The 18,347-nt window shown below is 36.1% G+C and overlaps 1 protein-coding gene across 4 annotated transcripts in view; it reads left to right on the top strand.

The window, feature by feature from the left end:
• The window catches only part of RGS12 (regulator of G protein signaling 12), a 247,830-nt gene that overhangs the window by 160,006 nt on the left and 69,477 nt on the right, over positions 1-18,347 (top strand). For 3 of the 4 annotated variants that reach the window (XM_051964985.1, XM_051964989.1, XM_051964988.1), the window contains 6 exons: positions 2,439-2,608; positions 3,290-3,382; positions 7,092-7,235; positions 9,114-9,293; positions 11,345-11,498; positions 15,321-15,397. In XM_051964985.1, the coding sequence (XP_051820945.1) occupies positions 2,439-2,608; positions 3,290-3,382; positions 7,092-7,235; positions 9,114-9,293; positions 11,345-11,498; positions 15,321-15,397 (818 nt within the window). The remainder of the gene's footprint in view (positions 1-2,438; positions 2,609-3,289; positions 3,383-7,091; positions 7,236-9,113; positions 9,294-11,344; positions 11,499-15,320; positions 15,398-18,347) is intronic. The other variant, XM_051964986.1, reaches the window with a different exon arrangement.

Raw genomic sequence — 18,347 nt, 5'->3', positions numbered from 1 at the left:
GCTTAAACTCTCTGGGTCTCAGTTTCTTTCTCTTCAAAAATTAGAGGGTTGCAATAATTTTCTTTTTTTTTTTTTAAATTTTAATTTAATTTTATTTAATAATAACTTTGTATTGACAGAATCCATGCCAGGGTAATTTTTTACAACATTATCCCTTGCACTCGCTTATGTTTCATTTTTTCCCCTCCCTCCCTCCACCCCCCCCCCCCAAAGATGGCAAGCAGTCCTATATATGTTAAATATGTTGCAGTATATCCTAGATACAATACATATTGGTTGCAATAATTTTCAAAAGAAGAAATGCAAATTATCAGCGATCATATGAAATAATGCTTGGTAAACTATTAACTAGATAAATAAAAAGGGTAACAAATCTTTGATTTTATCATAAAAAATCCTCAGATTGGTGAAAATGGCAAAAGACAAACAAAACCCAAACCCCACATAATTATTACAGGGGCTACAGGAAGATAACACATAGCAATCGCTTTTAGGTAGAGCTGTAAATTGGCCCTAAAATTCTTCATAGCTATTGTGAACTCTAATAAAAAAGATATAAAATTGTACATGCCCTTTGCCTTACTGGTGCTACTCATAGTTATGTATCCAAAAGGGGCAACGCAAGAATACAAAAATATTTCTAGCAAGACTTTCTGTAATAACAAAAGAAGTATCAGCATAATGTCTGTCCATCAAACAGAGAAAGAATGATAGAACATTTATAGTATTTGAATATATTGTTGCACCATTAAAAAACATGCATATAAAGAATTAGGAGAAACAGGAAAACTTCTGTGAAGTAAATCGAAGTTTAATAATCACAATAAAACAAGTTAATGATTACATAAATATAAAGAAAAAAAACTTTTAAACTTTGAGTATTACAATCAAAATAGTAACAAATTTGAGTTCAAAAGACTGGCATTGAATCATTCCACTTTGGAGAGAAGTTTTTAGATATAGTCAATGTGTTGACTTATTTTGTTTTCTTTGTTATTAAAGAAGATTCTGTTGGGGCAACGGGCTATTAAAATGATACTTAAACACAAAAGCAATAAAATAATAATAAGCAGAATTTAGAATATTTTAAGTATGACATGCTTTTTGGACATATCTTGGAATATCCTGTAGTAAATAAGAGATGTGAAAAGATAGTGCTGTTTTTCTTTTCTTCTTATATATCAAGGAATGTAGTTTATATCCTCCTTGAATTGTCTTGTTCTATATTTCAAGATGTCAAAAGTCAAGAAAATTTTCCTTGCTTTTAACTGAATTCTCATGGCTTTAGAACTATTTATTCCTGAGCAGATAGGTTAAAGAAAATATGTATATACATACACATACACATATATGTTTGCATGCATATATACAACTTATTAAAATAAACCCATGCCACATTGTTCATTATATGAAAAAAATAAGAGAGTTGGACTAGCCCCTAAAGCCCATTAAATCCCCATTGCTATCATTTAGTGATGCTTTGATTTTGTTCTTGTCCCTATATACTCTCAAATCAGCCTGACTTGTGACCAGCAACATACATTATTGAGATAATATCCTGGGATTAAGCATGCCACCTGGGGCAGTAGAAGATGGCAGATTTATCTGGTACACACAAAATTTAAACCAGTGACCTTGACCTTGAGTACATAGCTCCTAATCAACCAGAGATAACATACTCTGATTACCCTGTGCATATAGAGTACTAGAGTGCTTAATCTGTAAACCAGATATATTTCTTAAACTGCCTAAGAAACATATTCGATGAAAAGATACAATTTTTCATATTTTAAAATAGGCCATATACTAGATAATTTACTTGTATACAAATGAATTCATTTTTGTGGTACTGACATTTAATCAATTACTTAGAATATTATGATTAATCTTCAAATTTTATCTTCAAAATCTTATCTTCAAAATTTGAATTTAGTGGTTATATAATGATAATAGCATTGTATTCCTTTCTCTAAAATAGTGAAATTTATTAGACTCATTGGATGAATACACTATGGAACTTTTTTTGATTGTTTATTTTCCATTTCAAAAAGAAGAATATATTATTTAAGGATACTTACTAAGTAATGGTAGCCAAAGGATTATTGCCTTCTTTCTTTTTTCAGCTTACTCAAGATAGAAGCTCATATGGTATTCAGTTTAATGTATGCCCTGGAAAACAGGTGCTTAAAATGTCTTGCACCAGCAGTTACTGCTTCTATTTGGACTTTAAAAAAAAAGTTTAATTATCTTAGTGGCCTCATTTCCTTTACTTTACATAGGAATGTATCTGAAGATTGAATATTTCCTTTTTAAAAAGAAATCTAATGGATGGAAAACCGGAGGGTCATTCTTTATTTTTTAATGCGTATTTAGAAAACTGAATATAGTGCCACAGATTGTTAAAGAGGAAAAAGAATGCATTTGTGTTTTTCCAACAGAGTTAAACAGTACTGATTTGAAAGACTGTGTTAGCAACAACAGCCTGAGTAGCAATGCCAGCCTTCCCAGTGTACAGAGTTGCAGAAGACTTCGGGAAAGGAGAGTTGCAAGTTGGGCTGTTTCATTCGAGCGTCTTCTACAGGATCCTATCGGTGTTAGATACTTTTCTGTAAGTAAGGAAGGAAGACAATGAAACTTGAGACAAACAGAAACATGAGTTTACAGATTTGACAGAATTTCCAGGGGGTCCTCAAAGGATAATAAAGTCAAGAGGTTAAATAATTTTCAATAGATCCTATCTTTTTTCTATTTTATCACATTTCTTTACATTAGTCCAATCCTGTTGCACTTATTTCCTTTGGAAGTAAGTTGGATTGATTGAGTATTAAGTTGTTTACTTATAAACAGGGCAAAACAGAGTGTCCCCCTGGTTCATGGGGATTTATAGTGACTATCAGCACAGAAAGGGAAAAAAAAAGATTAGAAATTCCTGTTCCTCATTTATTCAAAGTTTCACAACCACAAAATCTGGTTTTTCCTGAATTTTATGTTCAATGCTTTTTGTACAGAAATGCATCAATGTACTTAACTTTCAACAATAATAAAAATGAGGGTTAAGTGCTTAAGAAAGTCAAGGCTATTAGAAAAACTGATTATATATGAAGTGACCAGTTCTATTTTTCCTGGCTCTGCACTTCTAAGTGGAAGATGCCCATAGAACAGTAATTTCTCTGAAAACTGAAGATAAGAAAAAAAGAAGGGAAAGCATATGAGGAAAAGATAATAGCATGTTAGACAAAAGCTTTTCTTTATTAAGACTGCAATTTTAATTCTTGATATTTTTCCCTAGGATTTTCTAAGGAAAGAATTCAGTGAAGAAAATATTTTATTCTGGCAGGCCTGTGAATATTTCAGCCATGTACCTGCACATGACAAAAAAGAGGTAATATCAATTATATATATGAAATGATTAATAAAATAAGATGAAGGAATAGTGTTGTTTTCCCATGTTTACTCTATAAGCTTGTGACTAGTATCCACAATATTTTGGAAGATGAAATTTTAAATCATGTGGCCTGGAGTCAGGAAGACCTGAGTTCAAATCAACCTCAAGATAGTTAATCTAGGCAAAATTAAGATCACTTAGTCCTATTTGCCTCAGTTTCATCATCTATAAAATGAGCTGGAGAAGGAAATGGTAAACTCCAGTATCTCTGCCAAGAAAACTTCAAATGAGGTCACAAAGTCAGATATGATAGAAACAATTGAACAATAATAACATTGACTAATAATTTTGAAGCTGTTCTAATATATATAACATTTAATTTTGATGACCCTGAGTTAGTATACAAAAAGTCTTAGCAAGCTTTATCTAGTTGAATGAGTACTGGGTCTGTAGTTAGAGGGCATGGATTTAAAGGCAAGCTTACCTATTTCCTAACTGTGCCACCAAAAGCAAAATACTCCCATCTTTGGACCTAAGTGTTCTCGTCTAGAAAATGAGGATATTTGACTATTCCTTTCTAACTATAAATTCATGGTAAAGGAGGAACAAAAATAGTGAAGAAAATAGCACTTTAAAAAATCAAATAGGTCAAATGGTAGAAGGAGCACAAAAATCCACTTGAAGAGAACTCCTTAAAAAACACAACTGACCAAATGGAAAATAAAGATGTATAAAAATTCAGTGATGAAAAGAATTCATTAAAAAGTAGAATTGGCCAAATGAAAAAAAAGCTCAATGAAGAAAATAATAATTGGACAAGTGGAATCTAAGGACTCCATGAAACATCAAGAAACAAAAATATCAAAAGAATGATAAAAAAATAAAAGAAAATATGAAAAATATCTTTGGAAAAACACTTGACTTGGAAAATAGTTCTAGGAGAGAAAATTTAAGAATTATTGAACTATCTGAAATCCATGATCAAAAAAAAAAAAAAAGAGTCTAGGCATTATATTTCAAGAAATTATATAGGAAAAGTGCCCTAATATCCTAGAAGTTGAGGTAAAATAAAAATTAAAAGAATCTAAAGCTATCTTCTGAAAGAGATCTCAAAATGAAAACTCCCAGCAATTCCAGAGTTCCTAGGCTAAGGAGAACATATTGCAAGCAGCCAGAAAAAATCAATTCAAATATTATAGAACCACTCAGGGTCACACAAGATTTAGCAGCTTCCACATTAGAGGACTGGAGGGCTTGGAATATGTTTCCCAAAAGGCAAAAGAGCTAGGACACAACTAAGTATCACTTAACTAGCAAAGCCCAAGTATAATTCTTAAGGGGGAAAATGGATATCTAATGAAATAGAGGACTTTCAAGCATTCCTGATGAATAGTTCAGAACTGAATAGAAAATATTCAAATTTCAATTCAAAATTCAAAAAATATTTCAAATATAGGATTCAATAGAATCATAAAAAAAAATAAACAGGAAAGAGCTATCATAAGAGATTCAATAAAGTTAAATTGGTTAACTTTCTGTAAGAGAGGATGATAAGACCTTTCTCTAAGACTTTTGTCATTATTAGGGCAGTTAGAAAGAGTGAGCATAAACAGGGTAGCTGTGTGAGTTGCCTATGATGGGATATTAAAAAAATAAAAATAAGGGGTGAAAAGAGAAATGCACTGGGAAAAGGAGAAAGAGAAAGGTAGAATGTAGTACATTATCTTGCATAAAAGAGGCACAAAAGAGCAGTGGAAGGGAATATGTGAAATGTGGGATGGATCACTTGGGTTACTTGAACTTTACTGTGACTGGAATTGGTGTAAAGAGGGAATATCACATGCAAACACTCAGTTGGGTATAGAAATCTGTCTTATCTCTTAGGAAAGTAGGAGAGGAAGGGTATGAGAAAAGCGGGGAAGGAGAGAGGGGTTGATAGAGGGGATGTCTGATTTGCAGACATGGTTATCAGAGGATGAAAGGAGAAAGAGAGAGAGATAGAAGGATAAAGGGGGAAACTAAGGGTGGAGGGAAATATACAGTAATCATAACTGAAAACATTTTTATAACAAGTTTCTCTGATAAAAGGCCTCATTTCTCAAATATATAGAGAACTGAATCAAATTTATAAGCATACAAGTTATTCCTAAATTGATAAATGGTCAAAGAATATGAACAGGTAGTTTTTAGATAAAGAAATCAAAGCAATCTGTAGTCCTATGAAAAAATTCTCTAAATTACTTTTGATTAGAGAAATGCAAATTAAACAACTCTGAGGTACCACCCATGACCTATGAGATTGCCTAATAAGACAGAAAAAGAAAATAACAAATATTGGGGGAATGTGGGAAAATTGAGACAATAATGCACTAATGGTCAAGGTGTGAACTGATCTAGCCATTCTGGAGAGTAATTTGGAACTATGTCTAAAGGACAATAAAACTGTTCATGCCTTTTGATTCAGCAATACCACTTAACTATGTCTGTATCTCAAAGAGATAAAATTAGGAACAAAGGGCCATCAAATTGTGCATACCTTTTGATCCAGCCCAGTTTGATGGGCCTTTGTTCCTAGTTCCAAATTGCTCTCCAGAATGGTTGGATCATTTCATAGCCATGGAATTGTGCTGTACAACTTCATATATGATCTTTATAAAAATGCTTGCCTTCTCAAGGAGTCAGTATAGAAAAGAAAAGAATTTGGAACATAATTTTTTTTTTTAAGAAATGAAGTCAGACACTTAATACTTACTAGCTATGTGGCCCTGGGCAAGTCACTTAATCCCAGCTGCCTCAGAGCAAAAAAAAGTTAATTATTTTTATGTGTAATTGGGAAAATGCATATTAAAAAACAAAACAAAACAACAAAGTAAGCCTTATAACTTCTTTCCAGAATATTTATGTAGTTCTGGTGTTATTATAACAAGGTGATTGAAGGACTAGGCTCACAGCAAAAATCATGGTTTAATGGAAAGACCAGGGGATCTGTTCTTGTACTCTGGAGACCAGCCTTCTATTTATTGCCAGCCCTGTCATTCTTTGTCTGTGTGTCATGAACACTTCTATTTTGGGTAATCATTATTATCCTTATCATTATCACTCAGATGTCAACAATACTTGAAGACTGACCCTTTTCTCACAATAAGAGCCTAGACTTAGAAGGACATGTGCTCTTAAATTTTACACACAAAGAAATTAAGATTCAGAGGGAAAAATCACAGAATTCAGTCAGATTCACCCCCTAATCTGTTAACTTAAAAGTTTATTGCTCTTTCATTACATCCTATGTCTTCCCCGCTCTAGAACTCAGTTTCTTCATTTGAAAAATAAGACTGGGGGATCTTTTAGATTGCTGAAGTGAGTTTTTACTCTGAAATTCTAATGCTTTTATCTTTGATTGTGACTCCATTTACCTTTCAACTCAGTCCTACACACAGTCATAAACTAATTTTTTTTCAGGACCTGTCATGTTTTAAGTCCTCATGACCATAGATGACCATAGCTATTGGAACTTCTTTACTTTTATACTAATTAAGAATATTGGTTAAGGATAAAAAGACTTAGATAATTCTACTTGTTTCCTCCAGTTGAATTAAGTCTCTTTATCTTTTAACACTTATATCAAAGAGCTCATTTGTGATGTATTCAGTTGTGCAAGCCATAGTATACCATGGTCAGAATTTCTTTCTCTCATTTTATTTGTTAGCTTTCCTATAGAGCCCGTGAGATCTTCACAAAATTTTTGTGCAGCAAAGCTACCACACCGGTTAACATCGATAGCCAGGCACAGTTGGCCGATGATATCCTCAATGCACCGCATCCAGACATGTTCAAGGAGCAGCAGCTGCAGGTAATTGCTTCTCTCAGCTTTTGCCGGCGTGAACCCAGGGGTGGTGCGGCTCTTCCTCTTAAAATGTGTCTGTGCAGAAGAGCGGCTGATGAGCCAGCTGAAACACGGAGCTCTTTCTCAATACCTCAAGTAGTTTCTGCTTTTGCAGAGGAGGTGAGAATTAGAGGAAATCCCTGAAGATTTCTGAGGTTCCAAGAGGGGGTCAATTAACAGCCATCATTGCGTTCTGTATTAACCTTCTGCTCCATCTTAGGAGGGGTGCTGGCTTGCAGTCAGTGTGCTTGAACTCAATTCCTACTGCTACTTGTTAGACTTTGGGCAAGTCATTTAACCTGTGCCTAACCCAGGGCTTAGCACAGTGCCTGTTACGTAGCAGGCGCTTAATAAACCCTCGCTGGCCGGCCGGGACTGAAATTCCCTATCTGTAAAGGGATGGGTGATTCTGTGATCTAAAGTGTTCTTGTCGATGCACGTGGCCATGCTTTTTACATTTACTGGGTAAGATAGATCTATACCTATACTGTGTAATATAGATAATACATCTATATTACATGTTGTATAGGAAATTATTTTTCTTACTGAAAGAAATCAAGCTTGTGGTTCATATGAGAAAAAGAAAGGGTGAAAACCCCCTAGGTTGTGACATGCAGTTACAGAAATAGCCTATTGAATTAGCCCCTTTGTCATATACCTTTGATTGGCCTTGCAGATGAACAGTGAGCTAAGGCCAGAATGGAAGAGGAGGGGTAGACTGGCCTAGATGCCGTTTGGAAAATTGCATGCTGATTTCAGTGGTGCCAAGTTACTCTTTGTCATGTTGAATGGACACAATGGATGATGCATTTTGCATTTTCTTCTGAAATATTAGGAGAACCAGATATTGGATAAATCCTTTTTAGGGATTTGATAGGAAGTGCAGATTGTGAGACAGAAGGGTGATTGATAAAGAGCTGGATTTAAAAGTTGGGAAGACAGTTCTTCAAGTCCTTGCTTCTCACAGACTGTGTGACTATAAGCAAGTGGCTCCGCTTCTCAATGTCCCGGGAGACTCCAAGACTAAAATTTTTGGACAGATGACTTTCTGATCTGTGTCATTGGAGGGAGTTTCCATACTAGTCATTTCTCATACAGATAAAATCATAGGTCCAGCTCTGTTCCCAATCCCCTCCCCACCAATTATTAGAAAAAATGGCTCTTAATACTAATAGCTCAAATAATAGTACACATTGTTCCTTAGTCTCACTGGACTGAGGCTTGTGTTCAGCTTTCTACTTGGTATAGAATAGCAGCTGCAGACACTACTTTCAGTTTTCTAGGTCCATTCCAAAACTATGGTTCAGAAGGGTCCCCAAATACCCTGGAGCACTTTATGATCCGTTTAGAATTCTTGAGGCTATAAAGTCTTAAGCATTCACAGTGCTTGAGAAGCAGTTTGCAAGTTTGCATCAGCAAGATGGAAAAAGCATTTGGTTCGTCTTAATTTGGGATTTGGATACTTTGAAAGTAGCTCTCACTTAGAAATGTTCTGGAGGTTTTTTAAATGTTTCTTTATGTTCAGTAAAATAAAAATTTACAAAAGATTCTGAGTTGGTGGACTCTTGATAATCCGTTCATTACTGATGCTGTGTACTGCCAGTTTTTTAAAGTAGCAAATGAGAGGGCAATTTTAAAAAATGTTGTGATTGAACAAGTGATTTTAGACAAAAACGTAAATGCTAGAAGAGTTTTAGGAGGCCTTGACATTTGGGAGGAAGGTGGAGCAAAAACAATGTCCTCAAAAATGGGGTTGATTGATCTATATCAACATTTTAACTATAAACTTGAGTAATACATTTTAGACTTCAGGTTCACATATGTTCCACTGTGTTTGCTTTTCAGATTTTTAACTTGATGAAGTTTGATAGTTACACTCGTTTTCTGAAATCCCAGCTTTATCAAGAATGTATTTTGGCGGAAGTAGAAGGTCGCTCTCTACCTGATTCACAACAGGTTCCAAGTAGTCCTGCCTCTAAACACAGCATCAGCTCAGATCGCTCTAATGTCTCCACGCCAAAAAAGGTGCCACTTATTATATTCATAGTAGACTGAAGATATAATGTTAATTTTAAAAAATGAATAATGTAATAAAAACTGAAATGATAATCATATTGCAAAAAATGAAATGAATGGAAATTTGAATTCAGGTTTTTTTCCCACATGGAAGAAAATAAGCACATATTGGAAGATATTAGGCATTCAAATATAGGCAGCTTTTGTACTCATAAAGAGGGGCATGTTCCTGGAAAAGAGATTGTAAATTTATTTTCCTTCTGAAACAATGTTCTAATAGGAGCTTATGTTTCTGATCAGACCCTTCATGCCTGTCTTTTAATTCAAATGACCCAGCCCTAGAGAACATCACATTTGCTTCTCTATTTTCTTGTTTGAGATCATAAAATCTTCAACTCAGCAAGCACATATTAAAACCTATATGTTTGGGGAAAAAAGTGTTGCTTGGATGCACTGCAAATTAATATTATTTAGCTTTAGCTGGGTCATTTATGTTCATTCCTCCTCCTTCTTGGCTCTAATTGTTTCCTGACTGAATTCCTGAATAATTACTTAAACCATTCTAACTTTTCTCAAATATTCAACCCACTACCATCTAAGTCATTTGCATCAGATTTTCTTTCCTCCTACCTTATCAAGGTGATAAAGGCCATCTATAACATGAATGTCCTCTCTTCCTTTCCTCCTTGTTCTGAGGAAGAAGTGTCCTTTCTCCTGGCAAAAGCCAAACCTCTCTAGCAGTTTTTGATCCCATTCCTTTCTAACTTCATCAGAACATAGCTTTGTTAGTGTTCTCCCTTCTTTTTTTTTACATTTTTATTTCTTTACCTCCCCTGCCTACAGTATATATAGCTCTTCCTTTTTGTTCAAAAGAAAGCAAAGCACAAAATGTTTCTTTTAACCCTGCTGTTACCCCCTTTAACTATTCCCTCTTATTCTCTTTACTTTAAAAAAAAAAAGCAAACAAAAAGCTTCATCTTTGTGGCATCCATTTCCTTATCTCCCACTCACTTCTTACCCTCCCCTGTCCCCATATCTGGTCATTATGGGTTTCTGCTATGACCCTCATGTCTTTCTCCTCCTTAGCATTCCCACGATCCCTACACTAGCACAGGCTCTTATTACCTTTCACATGGGCTATTGTATATAGGCTCCTTACTGGTTTCCTCACCTTAAATCTCTATTCTTTTCAATCCATTCTGTCGAATACTATACAACACTATGAGATTATTCTTCTCAGCCTGAAACTCCGATCATGTTCCTCGATGCTTAAAAATCTCCATTGGCATAAAGTCAAGAAACCCCTGGGTAAGAATCCTGGGGCCACATTAAGTACAAAAGCAAGGCGGTGACACCTTTAGTATGCTGGGGGTCAAAAGGGATATGCAAATATACACACACACATGCACACGTATATGTATATGTCTGTATGTATTTATGCAGATGCAAAACATGTTACCCCACACATATAAGCATAGTGTCCCTGACATGTCTGCATGTGTATGTATGTGCATGCATGCATATCTAAATATGTATGCGTGTGAGTGTGTGTATGTGTGTATGTGCTATATAAGTATTAAGAGAAAAAAATAATCTAGCTAATTCTCTGTTTGGATTGCCTGTTTTGATTTGTATGACCTTTTTGCTTTCTTGTTTCCTGCTTTTAAATTCATCCTTCATTTAGCTCCCTGAATACTCTCCCTAATGCAGAAGTATGATTTAAAAATAGCCTGATATTTAAGGCCCTCTACAATCTAACTTCAACCTGCCCATATCTGCATATGTGTTATATCCTCACTTTAGGCCCTAAATTTCTTTAGGGCAGAAACTACGCCATTTTTCATCTTTGCAGCCTTTGTGTTGTTCATATGAAAGAAACTTAATAAACTTACTAAGTGTTTGTTGAATGCAATTAAAATAGTTTTTAATGTAGTCATTGGAAGTATATTCCATACCCCCCCCCCCTTTTTTTTTTTAGTTTGGTGCTCAGTATGCTTTAACATTTTAATAGCACTGACAGATGACATATTGTTTTAAAAAAGTTTTGAATTTAATGACAGTTAAGTGGAAAGTCAAAATCAGGAAGATCCCTAAATGAAGAATCAGGAGAGGAAGATGGGGAGAAGAAGCGCAAAGGAACATTTTTTTCCTGGTCAAGGAATAAGAGCACTGGACGGTCCCAGAAGAAGAAGGAACATGGGGATCACCCACATGGTATTGTCCTTTTTGGCTATATCAATTGGTCCATCGTTAATTTTGAGGTGGTAACACTATGGTTTTCCACCAAGCCACATGAATCCATGGTAGTTGAGAAGAAAGGAAGTAAGATGATTTGAATATTGTTCCATCCAGATAAATAAAGGAGCAGATTGGTTTTTCCACTGGAATACATGTACCTAATGGACAGCCAAAAAATAAGAATAATTTCAGATCTTGCTAAAAAAAAAAAAAAAAAAAAAAAAAAAAGGGTATATGTACCTTGTAATTCAACTCTTCACTTCACACCCTAGCTAAAAATGTATTTGCATAACATTTATGTATGCCAAACAAAAGGTAGAGTTGATTTTTCAGAATTTTCCTAGACTTGGTATTAGAAGAGACTTTAGGGAAATCTAGCTTTTCTGGGACTCAGTTCTCTCCTTTGTAAAATGATGGTGACTCAGTCATCTTTGAGATCCCTTTCAGCTCCAAATCAGTGGTCCTGTGAATCAGTCTGGCTGGTACAATAATAGTGTGAGATCCCTCTGCAGATTTGTGACAGATGACCACTAGCGCTGCTTCAGGCCCTCCTCTAGTGCCTGGAAATTCACTCCCTCTTAAGTCAATCCACTCCCTTGTAGGACCTGAATTAAAGTCTGCCTCCCTGTAACTTCTACCCATTGGTCCCAGTTCTGTCCTCCAGTGCTGGGCAGAACAAATATAATCCTTTTTCAAGTAATAGCCCTCTTAAGATATTTGAAGAATACAGACATGAGCTTCCGAATTGTCTTTTCTGTGAGCTAGAAATCCCTAGTTCCTTCAACCAAGTTAACATTTTACTAAAACGAAAGCTGGGCGATTGGAGATTTTTTTTTTGTCTCTATTCTTTTTTCACTAATACTTAACAGATTCCTATGCTAGAAGGATACAGTGGATGGGTAGGAGGAAGGTGAAAGTGACATCCTAAAATAGGGGATGGACCAAAGAGAAAGAACGGAGGAGATGAGTTAGGCCAAGTTTGGCATAGGAATGGCTATCTTAGCCATGTGGAATAAGGGAAAAAAAGCCACACAAAGATTTACACTGGCCACTGGAAGGCACTACCCAGTGCTGTGGTGAAATTTTCTTTGAAGGTTGAAAAAATGGGTGGGGGAAATGCTATAAAAATGGTAACTCACATTTCTTCTTGTAATGCTTTAAAGCTTACACATGATTTAATCACAACTGTGGGAGTAGGTAATGTCAAATAGTATTATTCCTGCTTTACAGAAGTGGAAACTGACAGACTCAGAGATTAAGTGAATTATCCAAGGACATATGACTGATGCAGCTGGTAGCTGGTAGAAGTCTACATGCCCTTTCACAGTATTGCATAGCTCAAGTAAAGATCTGGCCGGAAGGCCAAAGGATAAGCCAAAAAACTTGTCTCATTTCTTATATTGCCTCCAGGCTAAAACAGAATCCCTCTTGTTAGTTATTCAGGGGTGATTCTAATGAGTAAGTGTGGTATATCAGGAACCCAGCTAATAGATCTGAGCTATCTGTATGTATGAGTGAATTAAATTTTAAAGGTGAGAATCAATTGGAAGTAGGCCAGTTTGGTGTAGGAAGGTGTTCTGTACTAATTAAGAGTAGCGGAATCTGACTTAGCCCAGCTCTGTCATTAATTTACTGTATGATTTTGGGCAAGACCTTCTTTACTCTGTATCTCATTTTTCTCATTGCAAAATTGAGGGAGTTGAACAGATAGGTTTTTAACCCATGTTACCTTCTATATTCTATGTCTTATGGTCGCTTTCAGACTCCCAATTCCATATCCTGTCATTACTTCCCATTCTTTATGTTCTACATCTTAAGGGTCCTTCCACTTCCGTAATTTTCAGTTTTCTAGTACAGAGCTTCTTAACCTCAGGTTCATGAGACCTTTCCTTGAATGGGAGAAAAACAATTATAATTTTATTTCATTATTATTCATTTCCTTTGTCATCCTTTGAATTTTATTTTATATATTTAAAAATATTGTCCTGAGAAGGGTTCCATAGCTATCACCAGACTGCCAAAGGAGTCCATGATAGCAGAAGAAGGTTAAGAATGCTTGCTTTATTAATTTGCATTAGTGATAGAACACTCAACCAAATAGAATCAGAGCTCATTTTAGACTCAATGATTTTGACTTTGTAGTCTTTAGGCTGGACCTAGGCTGAACTTTTATCTTTTCTTAGGTAATTCTTTATTCACTGTAAAATGATAAGATTTTAAAGTTAGAAGAAAGGGCAGCTAGGTGGTGCAGTGGATAGAGCACCATCCCTGAAATCAGGAGGATCTGAGTCCAAATCTGGCCTCAGATACTTAACACTTACTAACTGTGTGACCCTGGGCAAGTCACTGGGAAGGGGTTACCCAATTGCCTCAGCAATAATAATAATAATAATAATAAAGTAGATATCATCTTTTCCAACCTTTTACATTCTAGTAAAACTGGCCCCCACAAGGCTTAACAGATTTTTAAAAAGTCACACAGTAAGTGAGCCTGAATTCAAAATTAGCTCCTTGCTCCAAAACTAGTGTATTTTCTTTTATATTACTCCTGTCATCCTGGGAAAGACTGTAACTTTAAAAGGCCAGAATCTCCTTCTGTATCCAGGACCATCTCCAATCATCCTGATCTCTATCTGGCCACTGGACCCCGATGGCTCTGGAGAAGAAAGTGAGGCAGGTGACTTTAAACAGCCCATCCTTACTTCAATCCAATTCTCTTGTAGGTATAGGGTCTGAAGTCATGGTCTTCTTCTAGAATGGGCACAGATAATAACTCTTGGTATGTGGCTGAGGTTTACCTTTATATCCAGTTCTTTCTTCATAGTAGGATTATGGAATTTTAGATGGAAAAGAAACCACATTTTACAGATGAGAAAACTGAGTCCTCGAGTTCCCCAAGGTCACACACAGTCAGTATGCCTGCATTCAAAATCATTTCTGATCCAAATCTAGTGTCTTTTCTAGTACAAGAGTCTCTTAATGAATATTTATCAGTTGATTTATAAATAATTATATAAAGGAATGTTTAAAAGACCAAAGAAAATAAAAGTAATTTTAAATGCTTTAACATATGCAAATGTTTACTATTTTCTCTAAAACTTTTACATAATTTAAAATCACTATTCACTTCAACAAACTGCTTAACCTCTATCAGGCAGTATTTTGTTAGCTTTTTTTTTTTCTTTGAAAATTATATAACGAGAAATGAAAACTATGTTTTCTTTTAAAATACTCAATAATTCATGGTTTTTCTACTAATTTTAACAGGCCTATATCTCAATTAGTCCAAATAAGTGGAGTTTAATGAAAATACTTTGAAGAAAAGACATTTTGAAAACAAGCTATTTAGGAAGTCTATACTTAATGATCAAAAGCACAGGTGTGGGATCCTTAAGGATTATGTGCTTTGTTGTTAAGTACATGTTGTTATTTGGAGGTTAGTTAAATATATTTTGAGATTAGAATTCTAAATGAATTATTGACCAGTTACTCAATATAATGAATATTCTTATTATTAGTCCTTGAATAAAACTCCTTGGCTTTGTTTATGCCTTCAGAATTTTGAAAGGTAAATTTTCAGCTCCACAAGAAAACAAATTATCCATCAAATGAGTAAATTCTTTTATAACAGTTTTCAGATAGATCTATAAAGCAGGATCTCCAAAGCTAAGCAAAATAGAAATTTGGTGAAGTATGCAAATAATTGTGGTTTTGATTACAAATGGAAATTTCAAAATAAAACTTTTCTGTTGCTTTAGTGACTAATAATGTTATCTCTAACTTTTTTTCTTTACAAAGATACTCTTCACTCTAATGGAGGATTACACCGACGTGAATCACAAGGTTCCATGTCTTCTGCTGCAAGTCTTGACTTGGTAAATCATGGCTTTTCAGAAACACAATATATTTATGTTTAAATGATGATAAAATCTTATTTATAAAACTAAACATTGTTTATACCGTCTTTAGCACCAAAATTTATGAAGATTAAAATTAAATGCCCTAATTTATTAATGAAAATTAGCACGATAGAAATGAATGTTCAGGTTTGGGTGCACATTTTTCCTTTTATGGGCCAGTTGACAAATATCTGTTTAGTACTTATGTACAAAGTCAAGAAGCATTTATAAAGTACTTTCTATATGCCAAGCACCGTGATAAGCATGGGTGATACAAAGAAAGGTAAAGACAGACCTTGCTCTCAAGGAGTTTCCAGTTTAATGGGGGAATGATAATATTTTATCATATTGATGAAATAGCTACATCAATATGAGATATATCCAGTCAGGCACCATTGGAAGTAAAAGATAGAGACTCTGCTATTTGTCCTATAAAGTCCTAGGATAACCCCTGTTCAAGTCTAGCCTCACATATGTAGCTATATGACCTTTTTGACCAAATCCCTTAGTGTCCTTTAGATTCAGTTTTCTTATCTATACAATGAGGGAATTGGTCTAGATCAAAGCTCCTTAAATTGTGGATCATGACTCCATGTGAGGTTACATAATTGACTGTTGGGGTTGCAAAAAAATTTCTGTATGATTTATTATCAGTAAGTGTTTGTGTGTTTATTTGTATACTTATACGCCCATATTAATGTATAAATTTTCAGAGAAAAAGGGGTTGCAAGTAGAAAAAATTTAAGAAGCTCTGAGTTAGGTGATCTCTGAGGTCTCTTCCAATACTCAATCTGGATCCCTGAGATCCCTGGTCAACCTCCTTGATAAAGATATATGCAGCCTGTTGGAAGATCTTAAATGAGCTAAAATTTTTTTTTTTTTGGCAACTTCCCTCCATTACTCCTAGTTATACATTCTGGGATCAAGCAGAACAAGACTGAGCCCTATTCCACATAAAAACTTGATAGCTGGGATGTCCCCCTAAGTCTTATCTCCAGAACAAATATCCCAAGTTCCTCCAGCTGATCCCCATGTAGTGTGGGAGGAAGGTTTTGTGAAACAGGCACAACTCAACAATCTTTCAGATTCTGTGACTTACTTAGCACCTCCATGTTGTACTTCTCCTAGCAGAGCCTCAGCTCTCAGTTTGTACAAGATGTGCCCAAACTGCTCTAGTTCTCATGAAAACCCAAGGCCTTCAGGGACTTGACCGTAGGGAACAAGTCAGCAGTGTCCTGTGGTATCCAAAAAGGCCCCAGCCTCCCAGCCTCACTTTGGGAGAAAACACGAAGGGTTTATGATTTTGGAGGCCGTCCAACTTGCTGACGCAGACCGCAGATGCCCATGTCTCTCTTGGTTTGGTCTTTGAGGGTAGAAAATGTATAGCCTTACGTACTGGGGGTTCGCCTCCAGCCAGGCGGCATACAGCCTGTCCCTTGAGGAAGCTCTCAAGTAGAAGCACAGTAAAATCGTAGGGCATTGTCTGATAGAAAGTCTCATTTTTATTATCCTCAATAGCTCATATTTCTCCAGAGTTTCCAGTTTGCAAAGCACCTTTCTCCTACCTACTATGGGAGCTAAGCAGTGTGCACATGATGGCCCCCATTTTACAGATAAGAATATTGAGGCACAAAGAAAGGAGTTCACTTGCAATAACAAGGTGTCACAGCTTGTTGGAGGTGGAGTTCAAACCCAGGTGTCTTCTGACTCCACATCCATTGCTCTTAGCATTGTGCGACATTGAACTTTATTAATTACTGTGATGGAGACCATAAGACTTAGGGGGGAAAAGGCCAGAAAGGCAGCATTGTCCCTGGCTACTGGGCCATCATTGAAACCGAAACTCTTCTAGGAGCTTTGCTGCAGAGATAAGAGGCGGCCTTATCGAGGCTCACTACTGAACCACAAATCAAGGAGGTTTCGCATTTGGGAGTTTTTTTGCAAGGAAAATACAGTGAGAATGCTTCTCTGCTGTGAGCCATGACAGTGGGCTCTTTGACAGCTGGAGGAGGAGTGGATGTCTGCCCAAAGGTGCAGTTAGTGCCCACGGGCCTGCCCCACACAATCAGGGTCCTGATTCAATGCCTGAACATACAGTACAATTGGCTTTAGAGAATCCCACAAGTTCTAAAAAAGGAAAAGTTTTAAGGAGAAAAGGAGAACAGCCAGACAAGGAAGTGTGAGGAGAAAGGGGGGGTGGGGAGGGGGAGGTGGTACTGACAAAGCAGCTGAAAGGCTTGGAGAGTTGGACAAGAAAGGACTTAAGTACAGCGCTGATGAACTTAAGGGATGTGGTGCTTCTCACTTTCACCCTCAGTTACATCCGAGGGGGCACCGTTAGGGCATTCCCCATCTCCTGACCTTCCCCCCTCAATTCCACCTTAGTGGATGGAGGGAGGAGGAGGAGGGGGAAGGCAGAGTCACCATCAGCACCACTTAGGCAGCAGCTTTGTCCACTCCCTATGACACAATTACAAAGAGCACTAGTTAAAGCTAAAGAGGAAGGACAGGATACATCTGATTTAAGAGTAAAAGCATACTCTGTGATTGAAGAGTTTGACTATTCAGGTCAAGAACAAAGAAAATACACTCCATTTAGTCTGGAGATTATCAAAGAACTGAAAAAGGCTTGCACTCTATGGGTCTACATCGTCTTATGTTAAGATATAGAGAATTTGGCTTTTGAAATTTTAATCCCTAATTATTGCAAATCAAGAGCAAGGACGTTTTAGAACGTGGACAGAATGTGTTGTGGCTTTCTGAGTCTAATGAACTCTGCAGAATACAAGCCCAACAAAACTGGCAACCTGGAGTGAATGCACCAGTCACTTCTGAGTCTTAGTCCCCAGTTTAAATACCCTATAATAGTTACAACATTACAGCACACTGAATATGTGTGAGCTAGAGAACCATTACATTGCCATAC

This window comes from Antechinus flavipes, chromosome 6 (genome assembly GCF_016432865.1).
Source record: "Antechinus flavipes isolate AdamAnt ecotype Samford, QLD, Australia chromosome 6, AdamAnt_v2, whole genome shotgun sequence".
Classification (NCBI taxonomy): Eukaryota; Metazoa; Chordata; class Mammalia; order Dasyuromorphia; family Dasyuridae; genus Antechinus; species Antechinus flavipes.
This window is presented reverse-complemented; position numbering and strand designations above follow the sequence as displayed.